This window comes from Syzygium oleosum, unplaced genomic scaffold (assembly GCF_021117445.2).
Source record: "Syzygium oleosum isolate NSW1041296 unplaced genomic scaffold, Sole_v2.1 Sole_v2.07, whole genome shotgun sequence".
NCBI classification, from domain to species: Eukaryota; Viridiplantae; Streptophyta; class Magnoliopsida; order Myrtales; family Myrtaceae; genus Syzygium; species Syzygium oleosum.
Genome location: NW_026607491.1, coordinates 11,026,038 through 11,052,788, shown reverse-complemented (window position 1 = coordinate 11,052,788; position 26,751 = coordinate 11,026,038). Strand labels below are relative to the sequence as shown.

Here is a 26,751-nt window from a genome sequence, read left to right as displayed (position 1 = left end):
TCACGTTTTCTTGTTCTAACAATTGTCTTAGAATAAGGAAAATGTCTAAAAGATGGAAGTTGTGGAGTTCGACGACCCTTGGAGCCGGTACAAAGGTAGTTAAGCGGTTGGATGAGAAGGGAAAAGAAAACAAATAATTGGAGACTATTCTGTTATAAGTTAATCATGGACACCATGTCTAAACTAATTAATTAAATTTGATATGTCAATCCGTGGTATCTGATACTCATTAGGAATATGTTCCATCCCAATTTTTTTTTAAATCTATTTTCAAAGCGTTTGAAGTCAATCTCAGTCTTAAAAACAAAGGTGGGTCACTCTAAATTTGTTTTTGTATGCAATCTTTTAGACATCGTCAAAATTCAGTAATTAATAGCATTATTAATAGGAACACCAACTTGGTTTTCCTTTCAATAATGTTCAAGTGGTACTATTAAAAAAATTGTTGCTATATGCCTAGTTCATAGGTGCACCGTCGGTGCTGTTAAAGTCTTATTTTCCTGATGGGATATGAAGTATAAGCCCACGTAGACTCGTCAGATTGGGATAATGACACAAATAGTCCCTGAACTTGGCCCAATGTACAATTTGGTCCATAAACTTTTAATTTGTTCAATGTAGTTCTTGAACTTTAAACTAATATTCAATGTGGTCCCTGAACTTTTGGTACATGTTCAATTCAATCCCTAAACTATATGAAAATGTTCAATAAAGCCCTTGAACTTGAATTAATGGAAAGGACTGCATTGAATATTTTCATATAGTTCAGGGACTGAATTGAACATGTACCAAAAGTTCAGGGATGACATTGAACAAATTAAAAATTCAGAGACCACATTGAACATTAGCCTAAAGTTCAGTGACCACATTGCATATTAGATTAAATTTCAGGGATGATATTGAACATAATAAAAGTTCATGAATCAAATTGCACATTCGACTGCTTCTTCTTTCCAATGAAAAAGGAAAGGGGGAAAAAAACAGAGAGAAGTAAATCTCTATTCCTACCACTGATGGTGACAATTGAGAGAAAATATTGAGTAGTTTAGAAGTTTCGGTATTTTTTTTCAATAGAATCATTTGTAATTTGACACATGTCTTAAATAAAAAATAAAATAAAAACACGTGTCTTTTCTCTCTCTCTCTTCCTCCTCCATCTGGCCATCGCCTTGCCTGAGCCCCGCGCTTCCCTCGATTGTCGCCGGGGGCAGAGTCGCCGGCACCACGTCCAGGCTGACCACCATCTTTGTCATCTTCATGGGCGGCTCCGTCTTCCCGAGCATGACATCTATTACGCTGTTTTTCTTTTTGCATTTTGAGTTTGCAGTGCTTCCCATCATTGGCGGCTTGTCCATGGCATCTCGACCTCGCCGTCGAGACTCGGGGCTATTGACGAGCTTATGTCGCCATATCTGTAGGCATGGCTCAAGATCTGGAAGTTTGGCTCTGTTTGTGGTCTTACATCACAGGTTTTATGGTCAGCTTTGTCGAGAGTCTTCGCCAAATCTGGAAGTTTTCGACTCTATCTTGTATCGCAGTCTCTACGGTCGACTTTGTAAAGGGTCGTGGTCATTGCGGCAGCCTTCGTCCAGCTGAACCATTCCCTCTATTTTTCCATTAAGCTTGTGGTCTCCGTCGGGATGGTCCAGGCTAGAACTGGAGGCATGAGAAAGGTGCGGCAACAGAGGCAGAGAGGGAGAACTCGAGCTGGGTTTAGCGGTCAAGGCACGGCGGTGGGTGTCAAGGATGGAGGTTGTGGTGGTTGGCGCGGTGGAGACGGTAGAGGGACTAGGCGGTGGCCGGATAGAGGAGGAAGATAAAGAAAAACAAGACTTTTACTTTTTTTATTTGAAAACCGTGTGCAATTGTAAGCAATTTATTCAGAAAAATGATAACCACGTCAGTTAATAACGTGACGCTTGCAAACTACTAAATATTTTCATGATAATTAAGCATAATCAATGCCATCTAAGTCTAAAATGGTTGGACGCGCCCGGTACAATGTATGCTTTGTATGAACCTACTAAACTAATCCGTACATATAAATATGCCACATCGAAAATTTGCGGTAGCTTTGAGAATACTACTGTTGTAAAGAGTTTGCCGAACACCTTATAAGAGCAACAAAACCCATTTCTTCGGCTGGGGTTGTTGCGGGAATACTGTACCAAAAAAGCTCTTGGACTTTGGTGATTGGATAGGTAAACGTCAAGAATGGTTCAATGACTTGACATTTTCGGTCCACTTAGAACATGACATAAACATGATACATCCAAGATGAATTTGCTTTACCATCCGTTTGTGGAGTTGTGGTCTTCATGATGAAAGTTATTAGCTCTAATTGCCGAGCCATGTTGAGAAAATTACAACGAAACTAGCACCATCACTAGACCATCCAAGACTTCTGGGAAGGAAGAGCTGAAGAAACCTTTAAAAGGTAAGAAAACATAACCAAACTTTGCCACATTTTCTCAAATCCAGAAGTACATCACTCTTTTTAGCCCCCACAACACAGAAATAAGAACTCCGAATAAGCGCAAGGACTCAGAGTCCAACAACAATGCCCTGATTCAGAATTTGCAATACTCAAAAGCAATTACCCCGACAGCATAACCGACTGCTTGGTTTGAACAGCACTCCCAAAGCATGTTAGATACAGATGCAGGTCCAAATGATAAGAACGAGCATATGTAGAAATTAGAGATGAAGGAACACGAAGTAGAAGCTTAATTCATTCCATTATGGATGAAGCATGGACTGTGGAGGCTAAAGCGAGCTTACAAAATTAGATCATAGAACAAACCCAGCACATTATACAAATTTAGTGACAGCCTGAGCTCATGTTCAGTAGGGCTATCCTAAGCCCTAAATGGGCCAGCACTACCTTAAGCATGAACAATCATGGCTCCACCAACCAGACTTTCCAATTCCGACGTTACGAGCTGGATAATTGCCAAGACTATGAACCAGATATGCGCACTGAAGCTGCCCTAATGCATTCACCTAAGATGCAGCATGGACTTTAAAAGAAATATACTTCCCAGCATTTTCTTAGACACCACAATCAAAGCAAATGATATCCTCACTGCATAAGGTATTCGGATACTTCCTACGAATGACTGACAAAGTTGAAGCATGACAATGACACAATCACCAAAAGGCAGACTTATGATCCTCCTTTAACCCAAGTATGATTCACCTCAGAATGTAAGCTGCCACAAAGTTTTGTCACTAATATAAAAAGTTGTGAAGGCATGCAGATTGTGTGGGTCCTTGAAATTCAAGTTAGCATCCATCAAACTACTTGCTTCATACTAGTCAGCTGTTCACACTCTCCCCATTTCCATGATTGGCGCTGCAAGAGCTTCCTAAAATCCCCATGCTGTCCGGCCGACTTTAGGTGGACTAGCTACACTGTACATTGTGAATATTTCTGATGCACTCCTTAAATCTCAATGCCTCATTTCTGGAGGAACTTCTCAAATCTTACTCAAAATATTATATGCATTCCCCTCCTGAAAAGCTACATGTGCTTCGGCCTAACATTCTCTTATCAAGTAACAGTGTTTTGGGCCAATAGAAGGTAATCTCATGCCTAAGAAACTCCTTACTCAAAAACTAAAGCTCTGCCTACCTTCCTATAAGGAATGATGCCTCCAGAACTATATACTAACTCATGATGGAGATCGCCCAAACATTAAGTGATGGAGATTAGCAAGAGCTGCAAATAAAGCTAAAGAAAAGTAGCTTCCCATGACATTTATTTGTAACAGGCAGTATGGTGTCCCCACGTGACGAAATAGATTCCGAACATCACTCTTTCACAGGCGGACACATCAGTACCAGACATTACATGTGAAGACCGATAGGGTTTTCACAAAAAGGAAAGACTGGCAAAGGCTAAAAGTTGGTGAAGCCCAAGTCGCATAAACTCCAACTATACAGTAAACAATATACTAGTAGTAGTCCCATCATCATTCACACAAACGGGATGTGAGAAAAACTTATGCTATGGTTTAATGCTCGGTACAAAATCACAAGAGAAGCTGTTGGAGTGCATTGTAACCAATAAAAACAACTGTCCTTCCATGCAAACAAAGCGTATGGACTTCAAACAATCGAGTCTTATACACCAGGGTCATCATGATTGCCAAACCCCCTCACATAACATGAGCAAGGTACGTAGTCTGGGATACCCTTATACCTGGAATTGTCACAATGACTGATCCATTTGACCCAAACATGTCCTCATGCAAGTAAAAGACGAAAACACAAATCCGATGACACTAGTGTACATTCTCCAACTATTAAACTTTTGGAATCACACAAAATGACTCGGATGGAAATATGCCAATACATTCTTTCGTATTGCCAGCTTAATAAGAAGTAGACCCAATCCTCATTCATTAGACGAACTCATAGCATGCCACAACGATCTAGGTAACATATTTCAGACATGAATGTATTTCATTTCCTCAAACTACCCCTCCATTATAGACAAATCCTTGAGCATAACTTATCACAAAGTGCAATCATGAGGACATACCCAGAGTATGCTCCAAAACCACATTGAATAAAAACTGATTGAGGAACATGATGATGAAATTGATTATGGATCATCACACAACCTGAGTTGCCTTAATTGACTACTAGTCGTGAGATATATATATATATATCCTATTTACTTAATTAAATTATGTATTTTCATGTCAGCAACAGCACGTTCTACAAGAACCTACCGTACGCAAATTCTTTTCTCTCTATCATTTCTTAGTATTTACTTAATCCGCCATCCAGCATAACACATATCTTGAGAATTTCAGCAGCAACCACTTATTACATCTTCAGGAAAAACATAGTCAGCATATGTCCCAGACAACAGAAAGCTCATCCAGCTGCCAACCTAAGTTATTTACATCACACTATATTAAACACGTATGTCGAAATAGAGACCGACATTGCCCATCACCAGCAAAGAAGCATACCAACCAACCAATCCGGTATTGAAATCAGTAATCAGGGCGATACTCGCTATAATCATCCCTTCCAGCCAAGTCGCTCTCAACCCTCTCGGCGATCTTCTCTTCCTCATAGTTCAATCCCTCTTCCAATGCTAGCCCACCCAGCGCTCCAGCAACCGCTCCCACAGCCAATCCTGCCCCTAGCCCCATCTTCCCACTTCTCTGCTTCTCGTATGCCATTGTGTAATCGACAGGTGCGGACGGGCCACCGCTAGGCCCGCCATAACCCGAACCCCGATCATAAAATGGCCGCGGTGGAGGGGGCGGAGGCGCAGACGAGTAGTACCCCGGATAGTATCCAGGATAGGCATCCGAGTACGCGTACGAATAAGCAGGCGGCGGCTGAGCCGGGCCCGGTGGTGGCGGCGGCAGCGGAGGGGCCGCTGCGTAGGTCGGAACAGAATACGGCCTGTACTCGCGGACGGTAGCGGGCGGCGGCGGGGGCATCGTCACGGCCTGCGCCACCACGAGCGGGGCCGGCGGTGGGGGGAGATACGCCGAGCGCGAAGCCGGCGGCGGAGGAGCGGCGGCGGCCCCGTAATAATACCCGGAAGGCGGGACGAGGTACTCCGGCGGGGGCGGCACGGGGCGCTCGCGGACGGCCAGCTTGATCCGGATCTTGCCGTGGGGCCGACCGGACGGCCGGACGAGCTCGTACGTGCGGATCTGGTCCCGGTCGTGCGGGTCGGGCAGGTCCTTGAGGTGGATCAGGAGGGAGCCGACGAGGGGCTTGGGGGTCTCGGACGGCTTGGAGTGGAAGACCTCGAGGGTGAGGGCGGAATCGGGGAGCGGGAAGGGGAGGGGGACGGTGAACTGCTCGTTCCAGACAGGCCGGGTCGAGCCGGAGTCGTCGGACTTGGTGGCGAGGCGGCGGTCGGGATCGACCCAGAAGATGGCGTAGGGCTTGAGGCCGCCGTTCTTCCAGTTGACGTTCTTGAGGTGCTTGGCGTTGACGACGGTGAGGTCGAGCTCGAGGGGCTTCGCCGGCGGGATGCGAGAGGAGGCCATTGATGCCGTCGGAGGAGAGAGATAGGGATTCGGGGGTGGGTTCTGCGGGGAGAGAAGACGATGGGACGCGGTGAGTCGCGAGTTTCTCGGCTCGGAGATATTTAAACGGAAGCCGGAAGATTTTCTCTTTTTTTTTTTTCCCTCTTTATATTTTCATAAACACATTAATTTCTTATCAATCAAAGGCATAATTCCAGAAAATACTCCCCAACTATAAGTTAAGTCCCAAATCTTTCGTGAAATTTTTTTTTATCTCAGAAAAATCTCAAACTTTAGGTTCAGTCCCAAATCTGCCCCAAACTTTTTTTTGTCTCAGAAAAAAACCCAAACTTTAAGTCCAGTCTCAAATCTGCCACGAATTTAAAATCACCAAAATTCAATTTATTTTCAAAAATATACTCCGGTGATCCAATCCCAACTTGACGTTACACTTCCACATCGATAACAAATAAACATCAATAAAGTAATAAGGCTTTTTTTTAGACAAAGAAAAGTTCGGAGCAAATTTAAATTAAACCTAAAAATTAGGTTTTTTTTAAATTAAAAAAAAAATTGGCATGGATTTGTTATCATCCATAACTTTCATATCCTAGAATGGTTTTATTTTGGAGAATTTCAACAATTTTTGTTTGATTTGATTTGTTATCGAAATGAAAATTTAACGTCGATCTGTACCTATTGCTCCAATACTTTGCTGATGTAAATTTGTTATGATGTGAAAGTGCCATGTTAAGTTGGGACTGGATCACCGGGGTATATTTCTTAAAATAAATTGAAATTTGCTGATTTTTTTTACATAAAACAAAGTTCGAGGCAGATTTTGGATTGAACGTAAAGTTTGGGGTTTTTTCTAAAACAAAAAAAAGTTCGAGGCAGATTTAGGACTGGACCTAAAGTTTGGAATTTTTTTTTAGGTAAAAAAAGTTTATAGCAGATTTGGGACTTAACCTAAAGTTTAAGGTTTTTTAGGAAATTCACCCATCAATCAAATATCTCGGAACTAGTACATTTATGATAAATTTACCCTCAACTAATTTTTTGACCATAAAAAAACCCTAAACTAAAATTTTGACCATCAAAAACCTAAAAATGGTACATTTGTAATAAATTTACCCTATGTGAAATTTGATTAATATCATGAAAAATTAAAAAAATGGTACACTTGTAACAAACGGAGGGTAAAACCCCAAATTAGTACACCTGTCAATTGCCACGTGTCATCCAACTTAGAAATTTGACGGTAAAATTTAACGGAAATTAATAGAGGGTAAAATTGTCACAAGTATACCAGTTTGGGGTTTTTCGTGATATTAACCATTTAGAAATAGGATTAATACCATGAAAAATCCAAAACTTGTACACTTGTGATAAATTTATTTCAAAATAACTTTTTAACCACCAAAAATCCGAAACTGGTACAACCCTTCGTTAGTTTTCGTTACATTTTATCGTTAAATTGCTTAATTGGATAACAGTTGTACCAATTTAGGGTTTTACCTATCTGTTTGTCATAGGTTTACCAATTTACGTTTTTTCGAAGTATTAATTTAATTTAACGGAGGGTAAATTTGTTACACGTTTACCAGTTTAGGGTTTTTAGTAGTAAAAAAAGTAGTTTTTGGCAAAATTTTCATAAATGTATTAGTTTGGGGTTTTTCGTGACATTAACCCTTAAAAATAAAACCATAGAAATTCTAAAGTGAGTTTGGAAACTCAAGAATGTAATCTCAACAAATTTTGAAATAATACAACGGATTTGATTTCCCTGTTTTCCAATATATATAGGTGGGAACCTATTATCTGGTTATGAGATTCGAAGCTTTGAGACTATAATCTACGATGTTAATCTTGAAATTTGTCCGATCTATGTTAAGATTTCCATATGGTTTTTCTCAAATATCAAGGATCAATGCCAGTCAAATTTTTGCCGGGACATTAGTAATGTCGTCTGTCAATGAATGGATTTGAACCATTGAAAATGAGAGGTTAACAAGTCCGCAAGAATTGAACTAGCCTAATCAAATTAATGAAGCACAATAGCAAATAATACCGCCTTGTTCTTTTGATAATTTTCTTTCTAACATTCCCTAGAAAAGCTAGGTACGAATAAAAGGTATCCCCAGTTTTAGGAAACTATAAAGAACTATATATTATATTAATTATCAATATACATATTTTTCGAAAGGTTTTAAGGATTATAATTATTTTTTTCTATTTCTTTTTCACCTATAAGAGAGGAATGTGTAGTTTAATATTTTAAATATTCAATCAATATTCGAACTTAGTATCTCTTTCTCTGATATTATATGAGATTTATAGAACCACTGCCAATTATTCTAAGAAGCTTAAGCTGTTAAAGAAATATGTGGTTTAGGGTGCACATTTTCCTCATTTTTTGGCATTTGGTTTACTTATGAGGAAAATGATTACCTCTTTAAAAGAACCGAGAAACATTTTCCGAAATATGATTAGCTATTGACGCTTAGACTCGAAACTCTACGCTTGATCAGGGAAACTTCAATGTTGGTTCCGAGTCCCGGCACTCAGGACCATTTGTAAGGTTTAAGCTTAAGAGATTGCTAAAGACGTTTTTTTGCAGGATTCCTAGATCCGGGAAATTATTTTCCTTTATCATTGAGTTTTCCGCGAAAGAAACGCACTCTTATTATTTAAATATTTTGAAACTTACATTCAAACTCAAGTTGACATCTTCTATGCACCTTGAGTTTGAGGGGGAAATTAGAGGTATTTAGATATTTTCTTGAGATATTGAGGATATTTCCTCTATACTAAGGTGTTCCTCTTGGATAATTTTATTTGTTAGAGATATTTTAATAAGGGCCGCACTTTTTCCACTTCTCCAGCTTAAACACTCCATTTTATATTGATTTGGCCATCCTATCCCTTGTGGGACTCACCACTTTGGTACAATTTTATATGGTTTTTTATTATTTGGTCAACTTTTTTATTTTGATTTTTTCCATGTGGGTCATATTTTCCCATTTTCACTTTGGTACGTCCTATCCCTTCTTCTTTCTTTTTATGCCCTTTCCTCGTCTGTCTATTTTCTCACTCGCAAGCCATTCTCTTTTTTCTACGTGTTGCACTCCTTTTTTTTATTCTTCTTCTTCCACACACCCATCGTCCTCGATTTATTATCCATGATGTCTACCCCGTCATTTTCCACACATTCGTGGGTACTGACATTGGGCTCACGGGTAACCTCCCTAACGAGTCCCTTTTCTCCACATGAAGGCTCTTCTTGCACCATGGAAGGTAATATTGAGAAGCACCTCTTCTCTCTCTTTCTTTTTTTATATTGTTTTCTCCTCTTCTTGCACATGTGAGAGTGTAGAAAAAGAAAAAAGTGTCTCGATCATGTGTAGGCATACAAGTTGAGGGCAATAAGCGACAATCTTTAAGCTCTGAATTTCAGGTGATATTGCAAAAATGTAAAGCAAACTACTCATAGGCAACAAAACAAAACCTCCGGCATGGAAATCAAAACCACCTAGAATAAAGAGAAAAAACATACCAAAAGAACAACATAAAGCTAATTACAGTCACTCTGCCACATGTGACGAAAAATAAAATTCAAGCAATTGCACAATTAATTCATAAGCATTATTTTGACGTACACTAAGCTCTAAACGCAAGAGTAAAACATAAGATCAAGCATTTCCATGACCCAAAACTCAAATTCATTTTTAAGAAAAGATATCAAGAAATAATTCGAGACCAAGAAAACTAAAGAGGGAAAAAACAAGCGTTCGCTAGAATCGTGAATGAGGAGGGGGCGGATTGCTGAAGTAAGACGTTCTTTTGTGAATTGCAAATGCATGAGAGATTTGTGGAAGAAGAAGGAGGAGGAATGCGAGACATACAAAGAAGAGAATGGTCTACAAGAGAACATAGAGACAAGTGGGAGGCATGGAAAAAAAAAAAAGGAAAGTGGGACCTAAGGAATAAAAAGAGTTGACCAATAATTAAAAAAATTATAATATATAATTATACCAGAAGTGGTGGGTCCATAAGGGTTAGGACGGTCAAAACAACAAAAAATGGAGTGTTTAAGTCATAGAAAGAGTGGAAAAAGCGCGATCATTTCGATAATTCTATTAATTATCCGTATCTCTTAATATTGCACACATATTGCACGTGTTGCACGTATTTCTCTCTTTGATTGTACATATTTTGATTGAGATATTATCTTATAATAATTATCTAATAAAACATATAATAGGTTGATGCATTCTTCATTAATATACATATCAAAATATATACAGAACATTTCACAACTTTATTTTCCACTTTATTGCTAACTTCACCCATTCGATTCAAGTAACGGATAAAGGAAAACACAACAATATGTCAGAAATTAATAAGAGACTGACATTCACTGACTGAAAAAAATTCTTGTGAAGAAAGTTCACATGCCTCGACACTGCTGCATTTAGAATCATGCAATGTATTCACTCCTACCAATAGATATAAATAAAGATTGAATATGGTTATTGCTACCGTTTGCACGAAGAATCAATTTGAGGTTTTTGATGGTCAAAAAATTAATTTGGGATTAATTTGTCACAAGTGTACCGATTTGAGATTTTTCATTGTATTAACCCTTTTGTTTATGATCAAGATTTTGCTATTCTAAAGAATCGAAGGTTCTTTCTATAACTGTCATTTTAAATACCAAATTATTGAAATTTTAAAATAGATGCCTTTTGGTCTTATTGCTCCTTTTTAAATATAAGATGAAAATGTCGTAACAGTTTCACTCATTGATTCTTGAACTTGCCTACGTTCTGATCTAAGTTCTTGAATTCTTAATTGGGAAAATTCCAAAAATGGCCCCGAAATGGAGTTATTTTCTCAAATAAGTGCCCGAAGTGAACATTATCTTAAATAAAGGCTTGAAGTGGCCAAATCGTCTCAAATAAGGGCATGAAGTGGCTAAATCATCTAAAAAAATGACCTTTGGCTGGCCGGTGACTATTCCGTCACCGGAGAAGGAGTATTTTAGTCAAAAACCTTATAAGTATATATTTTTGTTTTTTTTACTTTCTTTTTCTTGTCCTTTTTCTTTTTTTCTTCTTCCCTCCCAGCCTTCACTGCGTTTCATTGTATTAACCCTTTTGTTTATGATCAAGATTTTGCTATTCTAAAGAATCGAAGGTTCTTTCTATAACTGTCATTTTAAATACCAAATATGAAAATGTCGTAACAGTTTCACTCATTGATTCTTGAACTTGCCTACGTTCTGATCTAAGTTCTTGAATTCTTAATTGGGAAAATTCCAAAAATGGCCCCGAAATGGAGTTATTTTCTCAAATAAGGGCCCGAAGTGAACATTATCTTAAATAAAGGCTTAAAGTGGCCAAATCGTCTCAAATAAGGGCATGAAGTGGCCAAATCATCTAAAAAAATGACCTTTGGCTGGCCGGTGACTATTCCGTCACCGGAGAAGGAGTATTTTAGTCAAAAACCTTATAAGTATATATTTTTGTTTTTTTTACTTTCTTTTTCTTTTCCTTTTTCTTTTTTTCTTCTTCCCTCCCAGCCTTCACTGCGCCTAGCTAGCGTCGGGCGAGGGCCGCCCTCGCCTGGGCTAGCGAGGGTCGCCTTTGTCAACGTAGAGCGAGGGTCGCCTCGCCTGGGTTGGCCTTGCCCTCGTCCGATGCCGGTGATGGCAAACTTTGCGAGCCCAGGAGAGGGCGGCCTCCGCCGGCCCCGGTGATGGCCGGTGAAGGGAAGAGAGGAAAAAAAAATAAAGAAAAGGAAAAGGAAAAGAAAAAAAAACAGAAAAAGGGAAAAAAAATTCAAAAAAGTAAAAGACGAAAATACCCTTTGGCCGGTGAGGTCGGGTCCTTATTTGAGACTGAAATGGCCATTTCAAGCCCTTATTTGAGACAAGATTCACTTCAGACCCTTATTTGAGACAAAGTCCATTTCAGGCTTTTATTTGAGAAAATGACTCCACTTTGAATCCCTTTTTGGAATTTTCTGTTCTTAATTTGACCAACTTATCGGAAAGTTAAAAAATTCGACATACAATAATAGGAAAAACCTAAAGAACGAATTGATCAGAAGTTCGCTCTCGACATGGTTCGAACCTGTGATATGTTGGAAGATGATGCGACAATTCAAGTTCATTACAAAAGTTATAGTAATAGAACGGCAATCCTAATAAGAAAGCGCCTGTAGCTCAGTGGATAGAGCGTCTGTTTCCTAAGCAGAAAGTCGTAGGTTCGACCCCTACCTGGTGCGTCATTTCGTGAACATTTTAATTTTCCCTTCTTTTTTTTTTTATTTAAATTTTCACTCTAGTCTTCTTCAAGTATTGAAGAAATCTGCAATGCAACAACATGAAACAGCTGCTTCAATCTTGCCACTTGCATAATGATTGTTCATTCACCTGAACGGACTAAATCAGGAAAACGCATCACAGATGATGTGTTCGTCGTCCTGAGTCGTGTTCCTCGAGGATTAAGCGCCGATCGATGAACTTCTCCAATAGCATTCGGTTGATCGAATTCATCAACTCAGCAAAATATTGATCTCAACTTGTAAATTTCTCAGTCTCAAAGCAATTTACTGCAACATTTTTTTGCATTCGACTATCCTCCAAATTCGTATGACCGAAGTACCTCGAGTTTCATCCAACGAATACAATGCCCACGGGGTCAAGATCTTTCCCGCCTCAGGCCGCGGCTCCGACGGGCACCCCGGCCTTAAGCCTGGAATACCCGTACAGCATCTCCTCGAACCGGATGATCTCGTTCTTGGACCCGTAAGCGACTTGAGTCCGGTCATCCAGGTTTTCAATCACCTTGTCCAGGACGGACTGCTTGCCGTCGCTGCTGAAACCTCCAGCCTTCTCGATCAAGAAGCCAAGTGGAGCCACTTCGAATAGCAGCCTCAGCTTCGCCTTGGCTGATGGCGATGCCACATTTGTGAACACACCTTTCTCCTTCACAATAATCTGAGAAAATAAATGGGAAAAAAGATCAAATCTTTGAGACTGCAATTTTGGTGGCAATGAAACTGGATTAATTCACATTGCAGTGATCGAATCAAAGGATGAACCTGGCCGACATCTGGGACCATTCCTCCGGTGTATCTCAATGTGTATTTCTCTTTGACATAGTACTCAACTAGCTGTATTAAGCAAAACAAGGAGGAGTAAGTCCGCTTGTTATTAACATCTGGGGTCTTGAGTCTTGATGACCACAATCGGCACCAACCCGCATCACGAATTGCCGATACAGAGAGTTCTAACCTTGCCGTATTCAGGATTGTCGAATGTGGCTCTCAAGTTTCCAGGAGAGAACATCTTTCCTTCACCAATTTGGGTCGTGTCCTTCACATGTTGCCACTTTCCTGACAGCAATTACACTTGTTCAGGGGGACTTGAAATATTGGCAAATGAGTTAATGAAATGCTCGCAGAGTTCTAAAATTGTGATGATCAATAACCTTCGTCGAGGAGAAGGAACTCATGGGTCCCGGGGATGTCTTTGAGAGCGAGGACATATGTTGTTCGGGGCCCATAGATGCCCATGGCCGCAGCGACCTGATCTCTTCCCATGACCCCGGTTAACTTGTCTCCAGGCCAAACCCCAAAGATGGTTCCCACAGTGAAGTTCGTGTCGACGATGCTGGAACCATCGAGGGGATCGAAGGCGACACTGAATCCACCTGTTACAAATTCTCACAAGGTCATAAAAATGGTCGCGAATCAAACTTTACGGTAGGTCATTGTGAAGAGTGAGATTGACAGACCTTCGACTGGGCCTCCCATGTCTTGGAGCTCGGGGACTTCTTCAGAGCAGGCATATTTGCAGAAGTGTGAGTATTGCAGGGCCTATTAGTGAAATTCATGATATCATTCTCAATTGCAGAAGTATTGGAATATCTTGGCTAAAGGTCAAATCGATCAAGTTTAGACCGCGACAGCAAGCGAAGTGATCCTAAAAGAGCAGAGTAGGTAGAATCATTGCATCAAACATCTAAATAATTAAATATTTGCAGTTTTCTTGAAACAACTCCATTTATCTGATAAAGAGCTAGCTGCAAATTTTTGTCAAGTGGTATTATTTTTGTGCAGAGTATTTGATCTTTTTCATCTATAACCTTTCAAAACAGATTTCTACCATAACAATTCAGGATTGCCCCTCGAACAGTTGGACAAAAGCATTAGCGAGAAACTCAAGCCACAGAGAAAAAGGTTTAGTCCTAACCTCGAAAAGGAGCTTGTCGGCGAGCACATCAACCGCGAGCTGCTCATCTCCGAAGGAGTTGATGCAGGCCGTTCCTCCACAAGAAGCTGTCCTGACTTTGAAAGAGATGGTCCTGAGTGCTTCACCCATGCACACCAGCAACCTGATCAGCCCTTTATCTGGAGTAGCCTTGTTCAGGAATTCTTCCTACGCATGTATTCCATATCACACACACACACACTGAAGTCTGTCACAACAATCCAACCTCGCTCGGTAAACTTCCCAATTTCGTGAAGAGGATTAGTACTCACCAAGCTATCCCCTATCTCACATCTTGTTGTGAGAGAAGAGTTCTTTTCTTTGGAGGCCTTGAGGGACGACCTCGGCGGCGCCACTCGCAGCGATTCCCCGAATAGCGAGCTCGACTTCAAACTCTGCCATTCAATATTGTAGTTCATTTTATTCAGAGACACACCCTTTTAGGTCCATTCAATCATGAAAGCAAAGAGCAAACAAGAATCATCAGCAGCAAATTGTTGGACACGTTCATATGATGATATATCAGATACCTTGGAGGTGAAAGATGGAGACAACGAAGGTGGGGACACAAGGGAAGTGGAATGCTTGGTGGGAAGGAAAGCCCCACGTGCGTACCACGCGATGCCGGTCTCCATCTCTACGCCGGAGAGCCTTAGCTTCAGGTCTTGGTCTGGAGGAGAGAAGAGAAATCTGCAGAAGAAGAGAGAGCTCTGCTTGGGCTTGAGCTGGAGAGGCTCTTTGGTCTGAGACTGATTACTTTCAGCTGGTTAACGTTTTCTCTTGGGGCATGCAAGGCCAGAAGGAATGGGTGGGATTGTACCACAGAAGATAAGCAGTTCACCTTGAGCTGCCACGTGGCATTTCTCAGTTTTATTTATTTATGTATTCCTATAATTTTGGAAATGAAGGCGATATAGTAGGGGATGAAACATGGAAATCAACCACCATCGCTCATATTTATGTGGTTATGAACGGACGAGGAAGATATATATTGAGCCAGACCCTCCTGCATCAGTAAATCTTTCCTTCCTTCCTTCTCTTCTCAAGTCCTAAATTTGTATCTTGTGTTGGCAGGACTTAGCCATTTTCTAAACATCCGATAAAATCGAAATGATGCAAAATCGCATAATGCGACTAACTATCAACAAACAAAAACAACCTCGACCCTAAGAGAAAAAGAATCAAAGGGCATGTAATTGCGGATGATATTGTGATCTCGAGTGAGCAAATTTCGCATTTCACTTAATTATTGATTCAATTTGTCTTAAAGGGCTTTTGAGTTTTCTTCCTCTACTTGTTTTCCAGCATCAATTTAGGATCTATAACTATTGATGTGCCAAATGCTCCCAAGCCAAAAATAACGATATGGGCAATTGGGCTCTTCATAATTCCACCTAGCTATCCTTCGCTTTGATAAAGCTCTTGACCAATATCTATCTTGTTACAAAATAGCCAGTGAAGATTCTAACTTCTAGGACAGTCCATTGAGGCCACGGCTTAGTGACTGTTAAATCTCGGATTAAATCTGAGTTTATTAAAGTAACAGCGGACGGATTATGTCAGACTACTCATGAATTTAAACCTAATTAAGCCCGTTATCAAGACTTAATACCAGCTCATTAGTGCCGAATGAGCCGCGAAAAACAGCGCTCATTGTACCTCTTAACATGATCTTCAAGTTGTGATTGCGTTTGCTCATTATACTGGAGTTCTGATAGAAGTTCACTGGTCCTCCTCTGCTCTTTTGACCCTTAACAGAAACTCTGAACGCCGCCTTGGCCTTTTAGCTTGGTTTTGCTTTTGATCAGATGACCTCTTTGTCACGGTTAGCGAAAACTCAAATCGATCTCTTTCGCATCACGCCGCATCGAGCCGCAGTTCATCTTCAATCAAATTCAAAATGGGGGCCGCGATCTAATCACACGAGCACAAAGCGCCGCAAGGTTTTCATACGTCGCCTGTGCATACAACTCTTCTTCTACCTAAAGCTTCGCGGGGCATATGGTGATGCATAAATCTTCCCCGAGTCCCAAGTACACTTACTGAGTTCGAGCACTGCTATGAAGATTTCAATTCAACTCCACCCATTTCGAATTCAAGAAACCAGTAACAGTGGCGGCGCCATCGCGTTCGATTAAATTTGCAGAAAACTTCATGCTCTGAGCTAACAACAGAAGGAAAAGAACTAGATAATTCTCGGCATCGAAACAAAAAGAATTGGTCGATCAAGCAAGATCCAGATCACTCCACTCCTCTTCCAATCAACCACTGATGTCAAATCCTACTCTAACATGTCCAGACCCCCCAAAAAAGAACAAAAGAAGTACATCAGAATCAAAGATCATATCATAAGAACACAGGAACAATGATGCGGCGGAATCGGCGACTGCGGGTGCTAGACGATCAAAGCTTCAAACCCGAAATGTGGACGTGAACAATCATCTCCTCCTCCGAGAGTGACGGTGCTCGATTGAAGAGAAGAGCGAGAACGAAATCGAACCCCGTCGAAACGGAATCACCACGGAGAATTCGGTACATACCATATCAACCAGGCCAGAATCAGCAGCATCACCACGAACCCAATCAACAACTCCTCCGGCGACCCACAATAGCCGGCACAAGAGAACTGAACCTCATACTTCTCGCTGAAATTCGCATACAAAATCCCCCAGTTTCGCGCCCGAGCTTGGCTCGCCGTCCCTTTTGCTTCCTCGTCGACCAGCTCGTAAACGTAAGCCTCTGCAACACCTTCCTTCCTCAGCGGCGTCCCTTGCCCCGACCTCAAGTGCCCCAACAGGCCCTTCACGTACATTCCGGAGTAGAGCTCGTTGGCGTCGATCTCTGTTGCGTCGGGGCTCGAGCTCGGCCACCCTGTCTCAGCCACAATCACGGGGATGTTCTCGTGCCCGGCGACCGCCATCGCAGCGACCACCGCGTCGACCATCATGTCGAAGAGGTTTCGGTACCGGACCCCGGTCGTCAAGTCGTCCCGGTACATGAACGGGTGCTCCTGGAAAAGAGCGAACCCTAGGGGGATCTCGCAGCGAAGCCGGTAGAGATTGTAAGGGTAGATGTTCACCATGAAAGAAGAGTTGGTGTCCCTCAGGAAATCGAGCAGGGGCTTCATCACGGCCTCTGCGTAGGGCTCCTGGAACCGGGCCGCGGACGGCGGGAACGTGGTCGTCATCACGTTGATGAAGGAGAAGGTGGTGGAGACAGCGACGTCGCGGATGCCGAGGTCGCGGAGCGCGGATCGGAAGTTGCGGAGGGCGGGGACGAGGAGGCCGGCGTAGTTGGGGTGGGCGTCGAGGACGTTGCTGCCGACGGAGATGGCCGAGACCCGGGCGCGGGGGTAGAAGGGGACGACGTGGCGGTAGAGCCAGGAGAGGGCGGCGGAGCGGTTGGCGGCGAGGGAAGGGACGAGGGCGTTGGGGACGGAGAGGAGGAGGGAGGTGTTGGAGTAGAGGAAGGCCCGGAGGAGCTGCGGGGTGGGGTCCGGGAGGCGGACGGAGGGGATCTTGAGGGCGGAGACGGCGGCGGCGACGCGGTCGGGCGGGGGGAGGCCGGGAGGGGCGGCGGGGGAGGCGGAGGAGGAGTTGGAGGGGGAGTAGGTGACGCCGATGGCGGTGGGGGAAGGGAGGGCGGAGGGGAGGAGGGAGGGGAGGAGGAGGAGGAGGAGGAGGAGGGTGGTTTTAGGGGAGGGAGACATGGGGAGGAGAGGAGAGGTCTCTGTGCATCTAGAGAGAGAGAGAGAGAGAGAGATAGAGATAGAGAGAGAAAGAGAAGGGTTTAAGCAGAGGTTGAGGAAGACGAAGGAGAAGAAGATGATCGATCAGGGCGGTTGAATTTGGCGGGAGGATTCAGTTAGCAGCAGCAAAGACTCTCTCTGTCTCTCTCTCTCTCTCTCGCGCAGTCCAATGCAAACTTTGGGGTCGTCGGTCGTTATAACCGATTATTATTTGATTCTTTGCTCGCGCATTGCGCCCCCCCTCGCCACGTCAGCAGCCACATCAGCGGCGATGTTGGCCGCTGATGTGGCGAGCATTTTCCTTTCGCATCTATTTAAAATTATACACGCTGTCTCGAATCTAATTTTTTTAAAAAAAGATGTTGACGGGAAATTTCTTTGTGAGGTGGAGTTGTTCTGTGCGGCCTCGGACGAACCGCCATGGGTCGGTGACGTTGCTGGCTCTCCAGATCTGGCCGTCCATCGTCCATGGTCCTTTGTCCCATCCGTGGTCGTCGGTGTCGCTCGCGAACCTTGCCCTGCCATGGCCAGTGACGCTGCTGGCTCTCCGGATCTGGCCGTCCGTGGTCGCCGGTGCTGCCGAGAAGTTGTAAAAGATGTACCTTTCTCAAGAGTGTAAGAGACACGATGCGGCTTGCTATGTATATTGATTTAGAAAAATCGGCTTATGAAAGTGACGAGATGAACCGTGCGTCAAATTCAACTACTTTGACGAGAATCTGTCCCATTATCTTTCAAATCAAGTTTGTGAATCGGTATTTACGTGAATAGCATTATCCTCGTACGGTGTCGTCTAAATTTGTATAAAGCAAAAGAACCATATTATCCAACCGAAGCTGATTGAAAGACAGCCCAATGAGCGCACGTAATGAGATCTCGTTGATTCAGGACACAACAATAAGCTCAAGTGTTCAAGCCCAGCCCATCTTGGGAAACCTGTATTCGATTCCATCACCATCGATTCCATGAGAAAACAAGGAGTCTTGTCACTAGATTGCACTCCAAGGTATATCTGAAATGGCAAATCTGAACAACCCAAACATGTTGGCCAAGGTGGTGCACAATCTCAATCTCAATATCAATGAACCAGCTGCAGAGGAATACCGGCGCTTTCGTGACCCGATGAGATCAGTCGGGTGCTCCATGCTCTCACGCTCGAACGGCGTAAAAGAAACAACCGACGCGTGAATAGAATACCGGACGGATGAAAGATGATTTTTTATTGACAATGTGTCGTCCGAGTTCGCGTGTACAGACACGTGTTTGAACACATAACCAAGATGCAATCTGCCATGCTTCCCGAGTAACCGGACCATGCTTCTAATTTTTTTTTTTTAGCTGAACTTGACTTCGGGAAAAGTGAAATCGGTCTGATAGGTATGCGGCCCGTGAGTTAGATTTCCATGATGATCTTATAGATCAAAACGCGCAAATCACATTAATCGAATAGTCTTATAGATTTTCCTGTCTTGTTTTTAACACTCTACTGTCGCATCGGCTTCCTTGAAAGTCGCATGACGTCCATATGCCTAATTGCTTGAAATGGAAGCTTCCGAGCGATCTCCCTCATCGTGTCCTCATTGACTGCGAGAGCATGAAACAACTACACCCATCTGAAAATCCCGCATATAAGACTAGGTTTTATAGTTAAGGAAATCTCAGCTTTGATGAGGTTATTGTACCAGTGATCTGTACAAGGAAGCATTTGCTCTCAGTACCGAACTACATTATTTGCAGACGACTAAAGTAATGATATACCAAGTAGACTTTTTGCGTTGTATATGAGCTGGCCTTAACTCTTATAATGTAAAGATCGAATAGTTATCGCCTTCGCCTAATTATTTTAGCCATTAATGGGCTAATTATTGAGAGATTTAGCATGTGTACAGTTCTCCAAGTCCTTGTTCTGATCCAACCTGTGGTTTGGTAAAGCACCAGCTCCTCTTTCAGGTTCTATATGTCCAGGTACGAGATACAACCTGAGATATCATTTCTATGTGCTGCGAGTTTTGCTCATTGAACCGTACTTGACGGTGACACCTGTGACGGACTAATGACTCCTTCCTCGGATTAAGACTGTACCCTTTCAAACTCGAGTGACACACTCGACAGCTTGCGCTCAACTACCCATGCATTATGGCTTGTTGAATTCGATGTGTCTACTGGTACCATTTAGAATAAGTATTGATGGGGCGTAAACAGAGAGTTTAATTCGGTATAGAAATAGTTTACAGTTAATGTAGCGAACCAAGTCGATCGGAATGAGAAATGTTACCAGGCTCATGTCATATGTCATGTACTCTTGATGTGCTGCGACGTAAACACTAACTGATTTAGAGCATATGATCGATATAGTCTATCAGACTAAGCCCAGATGAAGCCCGTGGTAAAATAAGGGGGATTTTCCAATAATCTTCATATGACTATTTATCAGATAACTTTTTTTAACGTAGCAGACTTCATGGGTCGCCTATTGAGACCACAACTTGGAAAGTTGAACCAGCTGTATAAAGAACTACCCAGGTTGGGGCCTCAACTAGCACTCTCAAGCCTTTAAAAAGCTGTCAAGTTCCACAAGACCAGACAAGAGAGGAAGTTTGTCTGCAAGTTTTTCTGCTCTCTCACCAATGGCACTCAGGTCTGCTTCACTTTGCATGATCCTCCTGGTGATGGCATTGGTGAGCAGTGCTCAAGCGGATTCCCACTCGCCTGCACCGTCCCCTGGGCACGCCCACTCGCCAGCGCCATCCATGCACACTCCTGCACCAGCACCAGCTCCAGGACACAGTTCCGCTGCTGCTTTCACTCCTTCCTTCTTTGGCACCGCGTCATTCGCCTGCTTGGCTGCACTCCTACCGATCATGCTCTCTTCTTACCGCTACTAATTGTTTCCTCGGCATGTACGATTTCTCAGATTTGACATCGTGTTGTTGTATTCCATTCTTATGTGTAGAATCAGGGAAGTGATGATGGTGTTTGGTGCTTCCTTTGTGCGCATTACATATGTTGGATTTGTTTCTTGAGCTTCTCACATCCTAATAAATTCATTTTTCATTACACACATATATATGTGTATACATAGTCCCATTTTTTGTTACTTCTGTCTCAAGATTTCATGATGAATCAGATCATTTGTGAGGGTATTACTTGTTTTTGTTAAATAAGCTGAACCTTTTTTGGTTTGCCGTCGCTTATGTTGCACCAGTTGAAGAGCCAAAATGATAAAAGAAAACCTGAGATCTTAAGCTCACGAATGAAATAAACATTTTCAGACCGACGCACAAGAGCTTGTACTGCGCAAATTTCAGTGAGCTGTGACTTTTTAATTCAATGAGATTGTGAAAAGGACAAGGGAAGTGAATGATGTTACGCTTGAGCAGGGAGATCCTATTGAATGATGTTATGCACATTGTAGCTATTGTTTAATAGAAACAGCCTTTCAGTACGGAAGTAAAAGGGAACTGTCAAGATTTGCTGCAACTTTTCTTTCTTTAATGAAATTTACTCTAACCGAGGCAAATTAAGTAAATGACAATATGAAATTGTGAACTACTCTTGAAATATGTAGATCATTGCCCCTGTGGCCATTTAACATGGTATGATTTCCGGTACTATGAAAGACAAGACGGCTGATGATTTCACCAATTAGAGACCATCTAAAGGGTTATGGAATGATTCGGCACTTGTTTTGGATGAATGGAGAAACGCACAAAAGACACAAATTCCACTGATATTAACAATAGGGAGTGAAAGTTTGGACTTCAAGGACGACATGGGAATCGTGTAAAGTTTGTGGACCATTCAGTGCTAGTTCCTCTGTGAAAACTTCATTGTTTCCCTTCGATAGGACCGGAAGATGTCACACAGATAGAAAGCAGGCATTTGAGAGAAGCTGGTGGAGGCTGATACTGGAGACTTAATACAGTTGTCTAAATGATACTGGAGACTTATACAGTTGTCTAAATGTTTAGACTTATACAGGCATTTGAGACTGATACTGGAGGCATTTGAGAGAAGTTTCTGAGTCCTCTCATTGTACTTCTATATGCAGGAACCAAAAAAATCTACTGATTGAAACATACTTGGTGGAGGGCTTATGTGTTCTTGAAATCAGGGCTGAGATTTGTTCACCTAATCCACACTACACCACGTGATTTTAATCCTCAAGTCCCATCTGGCTTGAGTTGCAGATGCCAGGAGACAGTGTTTCATTTCAACATTTTCATCAACAAAAACTAACAACGATCCCATCTTCGTTGACCTCTTCAATAGTATTATATAAGCAATACCTGCACACAACATTAAGAGGAGTGCCACTAGGTAAAGGCTGAAGAATGACTTCTTTCTATTGACACCAAAAGAGTTGAGCAATATCCCTCACAAAGGCACTTTCGCACTCGAATGGGGCTGAGCCCCAACAGTCTACAAAATTTTTCCTACAATCTGTATTACATCTCCTACCTCTTTCTCACAGGACATATTACACTCAACATGAAGCACTAATTAAGCCTTGCCTTGTAAAATCATGGTTATTCACGCATAGCATGAGAAACTGTGAAGCTTACAGTTTTAGTTGACATTTTCTCAGTGTCTGTGAGAATGCTTTCTCCTTTTTCCCTGCTTCTCTTCTGTAAGACATTCAACACCAATGAAAGAAACCTACCATGGCCATGGCGTAGAAAACTCTGTAAGGAGCCAAGGCCAGACCAGAGAGAAAAGAATAAACCCAAGCGAACCGGTAGATGTAATAGATTTTCAATTCCCCACCAAGGATGCTTGACGAGGGAAAAGAGAAGAAAGTCGAGTCGGGCTTCGGATTCCAAGTACCATGAAGGATGACATAGAAGTAAAGAACTGAGTCAAGCAACCGTGGGAAGCTCTGACCTGTCCCAACCTCTGCAGGAAAAGGTCAAAGCATGAATCAAGATCCAGGAGCATTATAGTGTTTTTAAAATCTTTGGAGGCATTGCGGATATTACTGCCACCAGGCTGCAAGTGATGGGACAAACATGAGTGCCGCCAGAAGATGTAACATCAGCAAGCCATGCCGGTGATGGAAGAAGTCTAATTGCGCGTCTGCAGAACTTCTGGCTGATTCCGGACTACTAGAGTAGCTGTCTCCCAAAAAGGAATCCCCGGATTTATGATCAGAATCAACAGAAAAATGGGAACGCCCGTCACTGACATCCTTTTCATATTCTGAGAAATCCATCCTTCGTGTATGACTGCGAAATGAAGCCGCAAAAAAAACTGTTACAGAAGCAATGGAGCAACTCTTAAGACTTGCCACAATGAGACAAAAGAAAATGAATATAATGCTACATATCCTTGTAGACCATGTGTGTGAACTGGAAGCAATCATAATCGGCATTATGCACTCCTCAGAGCTGTAGGGCGACTAAAAAGCCAATCATGGGACCGTACGTACTAACTTTCCTTGGTGACAACTCGACAGGCACTGCTGCACTTCTATACATGGAATAGCAAGCAGAACCACTGCTTTTTCCCCCTTTAAATAATACGTCAGAGTTGCATGTTCAGTCTTCATTACAAAAAGAAAACATCTCGCCTTATTTTATTGGAATGCATTAATTTCATGGACTTGTTCTCAAGCCAGCCCCATAATGAAGTACACGAGACCCTTAAGAGCGATTTGTGGAAAGATTGATAAATTGACGGAACAGCTCAACCGGCTCCCCCAATTGATCTGCAGAACTCTTTATAAGAATTGCTTGACATCTGATACTGCAACTGGTATTTCATTTTAAAATTACCTTTAATGAGAAGAAACCAGAAGAAAGATTGATAAATTGACGGAACAGCTCAACCCGCTCCCCCAATTGCCACCTGCAGTTTTACCTTCATTCAACATCTACAAAATCTCCAAATTAACAAAAGCCTCTAATGACACATGAACACTGAACGTCACATATATTATGTTCACTATAAATTCATAAGAAAGTCTGGAGACCTGAGAACAGATCACAGCTAATTGCTATTTCAGGGGGGCTATCATCCTATGGTCCTGATAAGGTATTTCAACTTGAGAGCCAAAACTCAATAGGATGAGATGGAGCACTTGATGCTTTTCTTTCTTCATTTTAACACAATATTTATAGGTACTCTCTCTCAAAGAAGATTCTGAAATATCCATCAACTTGTAAACCAGAAGTAATGCCATCTCATCAAATGAACTAGATGATTACAAACTTTGTCTTGATGAAAATCTCCATGGTAGCAGCCACATAGAAGACAGATTGGGAGATCGATAGAAAGATTATCATGAAACCGCTTGCAAGTAAATAGCAAAGAGTTGAGATGACTATAAAGCTGAGTGGAGGAACTGATTGGTCAATTAGCAGGGAGAGTAGCAAGGAAACCGCGATTGGCACAACAATCCGGAGCAAAGCTGGAAAGGGCATCCTCAAATTTGATTGAACTGCTCTCAGCGTTGAAGGTATAGGTGAATTGAGATCCCAAGCACGTGCTTGACACATTAATGCAAAAAAGATAACAGCAAATCATAGAGCAATTATCTGCATTAAAAGAACCCAATCTAATGAAAATTTATCGCAGACTTATCTAATTGACAAGAAACTATAGATCTTTAAGTCAACAGTTGAGTAAAAGTTCAAATAGAAAGTGGGACAGGAAAATTTATGTTTAAGATGAATTGTGCTACAGCCTGGAATACCTACTTTACTAGTATAAACTGGTTATTGCATTCATGGTTAGGTAACCTTAGCATGAAAATTCACCGATATCAAGGTGATTCATCTTGGGGGCTCATTTGACTGTTGTAATAAAAATTTTACAGAAACAAAAAAAAATCAGCATAAATCTAAAAACACAATCAGAAAGAACATTTCATCTCAAAATACAAGTACTTCCTAATCCTAGGTAGTGGCCAGACTGCCGGTCCACATAAAAAAGCACATGTACATCGACTCATATTCTCATGAGCTGCAGCTAAAGAACAAGTCCATCAAAAGCAAAATCTTTTGCATATTCCTTACAAGGAGGAAAGTAACTTCGTTGCCCTACATATCCCCACGAAAATCCAAAAGGTTTTCTGAAATATTGATCTGATTGATGCTTATATACATTGACTACAACATGGAATAGAACCATCACCTGGGAACTATACAGAAGTAAAAACCTTCTGGCAGCAGCGGCAAATGAGATGGTAATGCTGCTTTTGTATTAACAGAGGATCCACCTGCAACAAATATGAGTAATGAATCCCCGAAAAACCTTCAGTACACAAAAAGCAAAGAATAGTATTTTCTGTAGTGTAGCTAGTTACATTTCCGAAGTAACTCTCACGCAGTCGCAGCACATTAGTATGAGAGTCCCAACATATCAGAAGCAGTATAGTGGTTTTATCAGACTGTTGAGTTGAACTCCAAAGCGCTGGTAAGGAATCCACAGCAATTGTCTCAGTGTGAAAATTTAGAATAACATGAAGTCCTGCCGTAACATCCCAAGCAAAAGCTACTGGTGGGAAGCAGTGCAATTTGCAAAGTCCTGCAATATCTGGAAACGAATACCCCAACTGAAAAACAAAAAACTTAAGTGCTAACTCAACATTAACGGAATTAAAGCACCATAGTACTCGACAGCTAGCATCATTCCAATCAAAAAGGTCATATATAGTTCTAAAATTTTACCATCTAAGCCCAGAAAGAAGCATTTGGAGGCCGCGGATTATAGTTCTTGGTTGACATAAACACTTTCATGACTCGTACCGACCATATTTCACCAAGAAAGTAGGCAGAATCATGATAGCCTGATTTCCATGATTATTTGGGTATCTGGTGATATTTCTGTCCTTGAAAAGAACAAATATTTTGGAGAATTTTCGAAATGCATTGGAAGAGAATACACTCTAGAGCTAATATATATTATGACTCCCTCGTAAACACAAACGCTCAACAACAAACTGCTGCAGCTTATTATAGAAATCTGTATTTTTGCTGATTCATAGTTTGAAAGTAAAATATCAGTTGTGACGTAAGGAATTGCTAAGAAACATATGGGTGCAATTGGATAAATTTAGACTGATAAATGCAATCTCAAATAATCTCTCCAACAAATCTATGGAGCATCTTAAAGTTCTTAGAGATTCATGAAAGGGAAGTATGATTTATGGCACTATCTTGATGTTAATACTATACCATTTTCTAGTTGTCCTAATGTGTGTTTGTTATTAAACATATTGTAGCCTCAGCTAGTAAAAATTCCAAAATAAACACAATGAAATCTATTTCGGCAACCTAATAACTTACAAAGCTCTAAGTTGATGAAAGAGAGAACTGAGGCTCTAAACCAGAGTAGACATCATTAGGATGTCATGACAGTAACATCAACTGATACAACATCAATGCGCCCCCCTCCCAAAAATATAAAATCAGTATTTGAGCTGGCATTAGTCTATCATTCTATATTAAGACAAAAATTTGGTTCTTTAAAATAACATTAAAGGGTCAATCCAAACTTGACTCGTATTTTGCCAGTAAAATCAATCGGTACAGTAACCAAAAGATATTCGAACATCATGTTTGTTGACGTAGTAAAGCAGAACAGTTTTTGGAAACCTTCACCTTGTAAATAATGTGGCTCAGCTCAAGATTTCTAGCACTGCATGGCCGCCAGATTACGTGGTCATGAGGTTGCTGTGGTAATTTAGTTCACTACCACGCAGATGGTGAAAA

General features: G+C 41.7%; 3 protein-coding genes and 1 non-coding gene across 4 annotated transcripts; 1 reads left to right on the top strand and 3 right to left on the bottom strand.

Moving 5' to 3' along the window:
• Window positions 1–5,009: 5,009 nt before the first annotated feature.
• LOC115671107 (leucine-rich repeat extensin-like protein 1) lies at window positions 5,010–6,029 on the bottom strand. Its single transcript, XM_030592590.1, has one exon. It carries the CDS (start codon window positions 6,027–6,029, stop codon window positions 5,010–5,012), a length of 1,020 nt encoding a protein of 339 aa, XP_030448450.1.
• Window positions 6,030–12,226: 6,197 nt separating this feature from the next.
• TRNAR-CCU (transfer RNA arginine (anticodon CCU)) lies at window positions 12,227–12,299 on the top strand. The gene has a single exon. It is a non-coding gene; the product is annotated as a tRNA-Arg (tRNA).
• Window positions 12,300–12,565: 266 nt separating this feature from the next.
• LOC115672486 (sedoheptulose-1,7-bisphosphatase, chloroplastic) lies at window positions 12,566–15,080 on the bottom strand. The gene is made up of 8 exons (XM_030594297.2): window positions 14,820–15,080; window positions 14,562–14,684; window positions 14,272–14,457; window positions 13,814–13,895; window positions 13,508–13,729; window positions 13,312–13,412; window positions 13,119–13,190; window positions 12,566–13,014 (listed from the first exon to the last, which is right to left on the bottom strand). The coding sequence occupies exons 1-8, from the start codon at window positions 14,922–14,924 to the stop codon at window positions 12,733–12,735; spliced, it is 1,173 nt and encodes a 390-aa protein (XP_030450157.1). The 5' UTR covers window positions 14,925–15,080; the 3' UTR covers window positions 12,566–12,732.
• A 1,303-nt stretch (window positions 15,081–16,383) lies between these two features.
• LOC115671293 (glucan endo-1,3-beta-glucosidase) lies at window positions 16,384–18,159 on the bottom strand. Its single transcript, XM_030592828.2, has one exon. The coding sequence runs from the start codon at window positions 17,996–17,998 to the stop codon at window positions 16,805–16,807; it is 1,194 nt and encodes a 397-aa protein (XP_030448688.1). The 5' UTR covers window positions 17,999–18,159; the 3' UTR covers window positions 16,384–16,804.
• Between the last annotated feature and the right edge of the window lie 8,592 nt (window positions 18,160–26,751).

Coding starts and splice junctions, on each gene's coding strand:
- LOC115671293 (XM_030592828.2), bottom strand. CDS start 17,998: ATGTCTCCCTCCCCTAAAACCACCCTCCTCCTCCTCCTCCTCCTCCTC.
- LOC115672486 (XM_030594297.2), bottom strand. CDS start 14,924: ATGGAGACCGGCATCGCGTGGTACGCACGTGGGGCTTTCCTTCCCACC. Junction 13,896..14,271: donor CCGACAAGCTCCTTTTCGAG/GTTAGGACTAAA, acceptor TTTCACTAATAG/GCCCTGCAATACTCACACTT. Junction 13,730..13,813: donor CATGGGAGGCCCAGTCGAAG/GTCTGTCAATCT, acceptor AATTTGTAACAG/GTGGATTCAGTGTCGCCTTC.
- LOC115671107 (XM_030592590.1), bottom strand. CDS start 6,029: ATGGCCTCCTCTCGCATCCCGCCGGCGAAGCCCCTCGAGCTCGACCTC.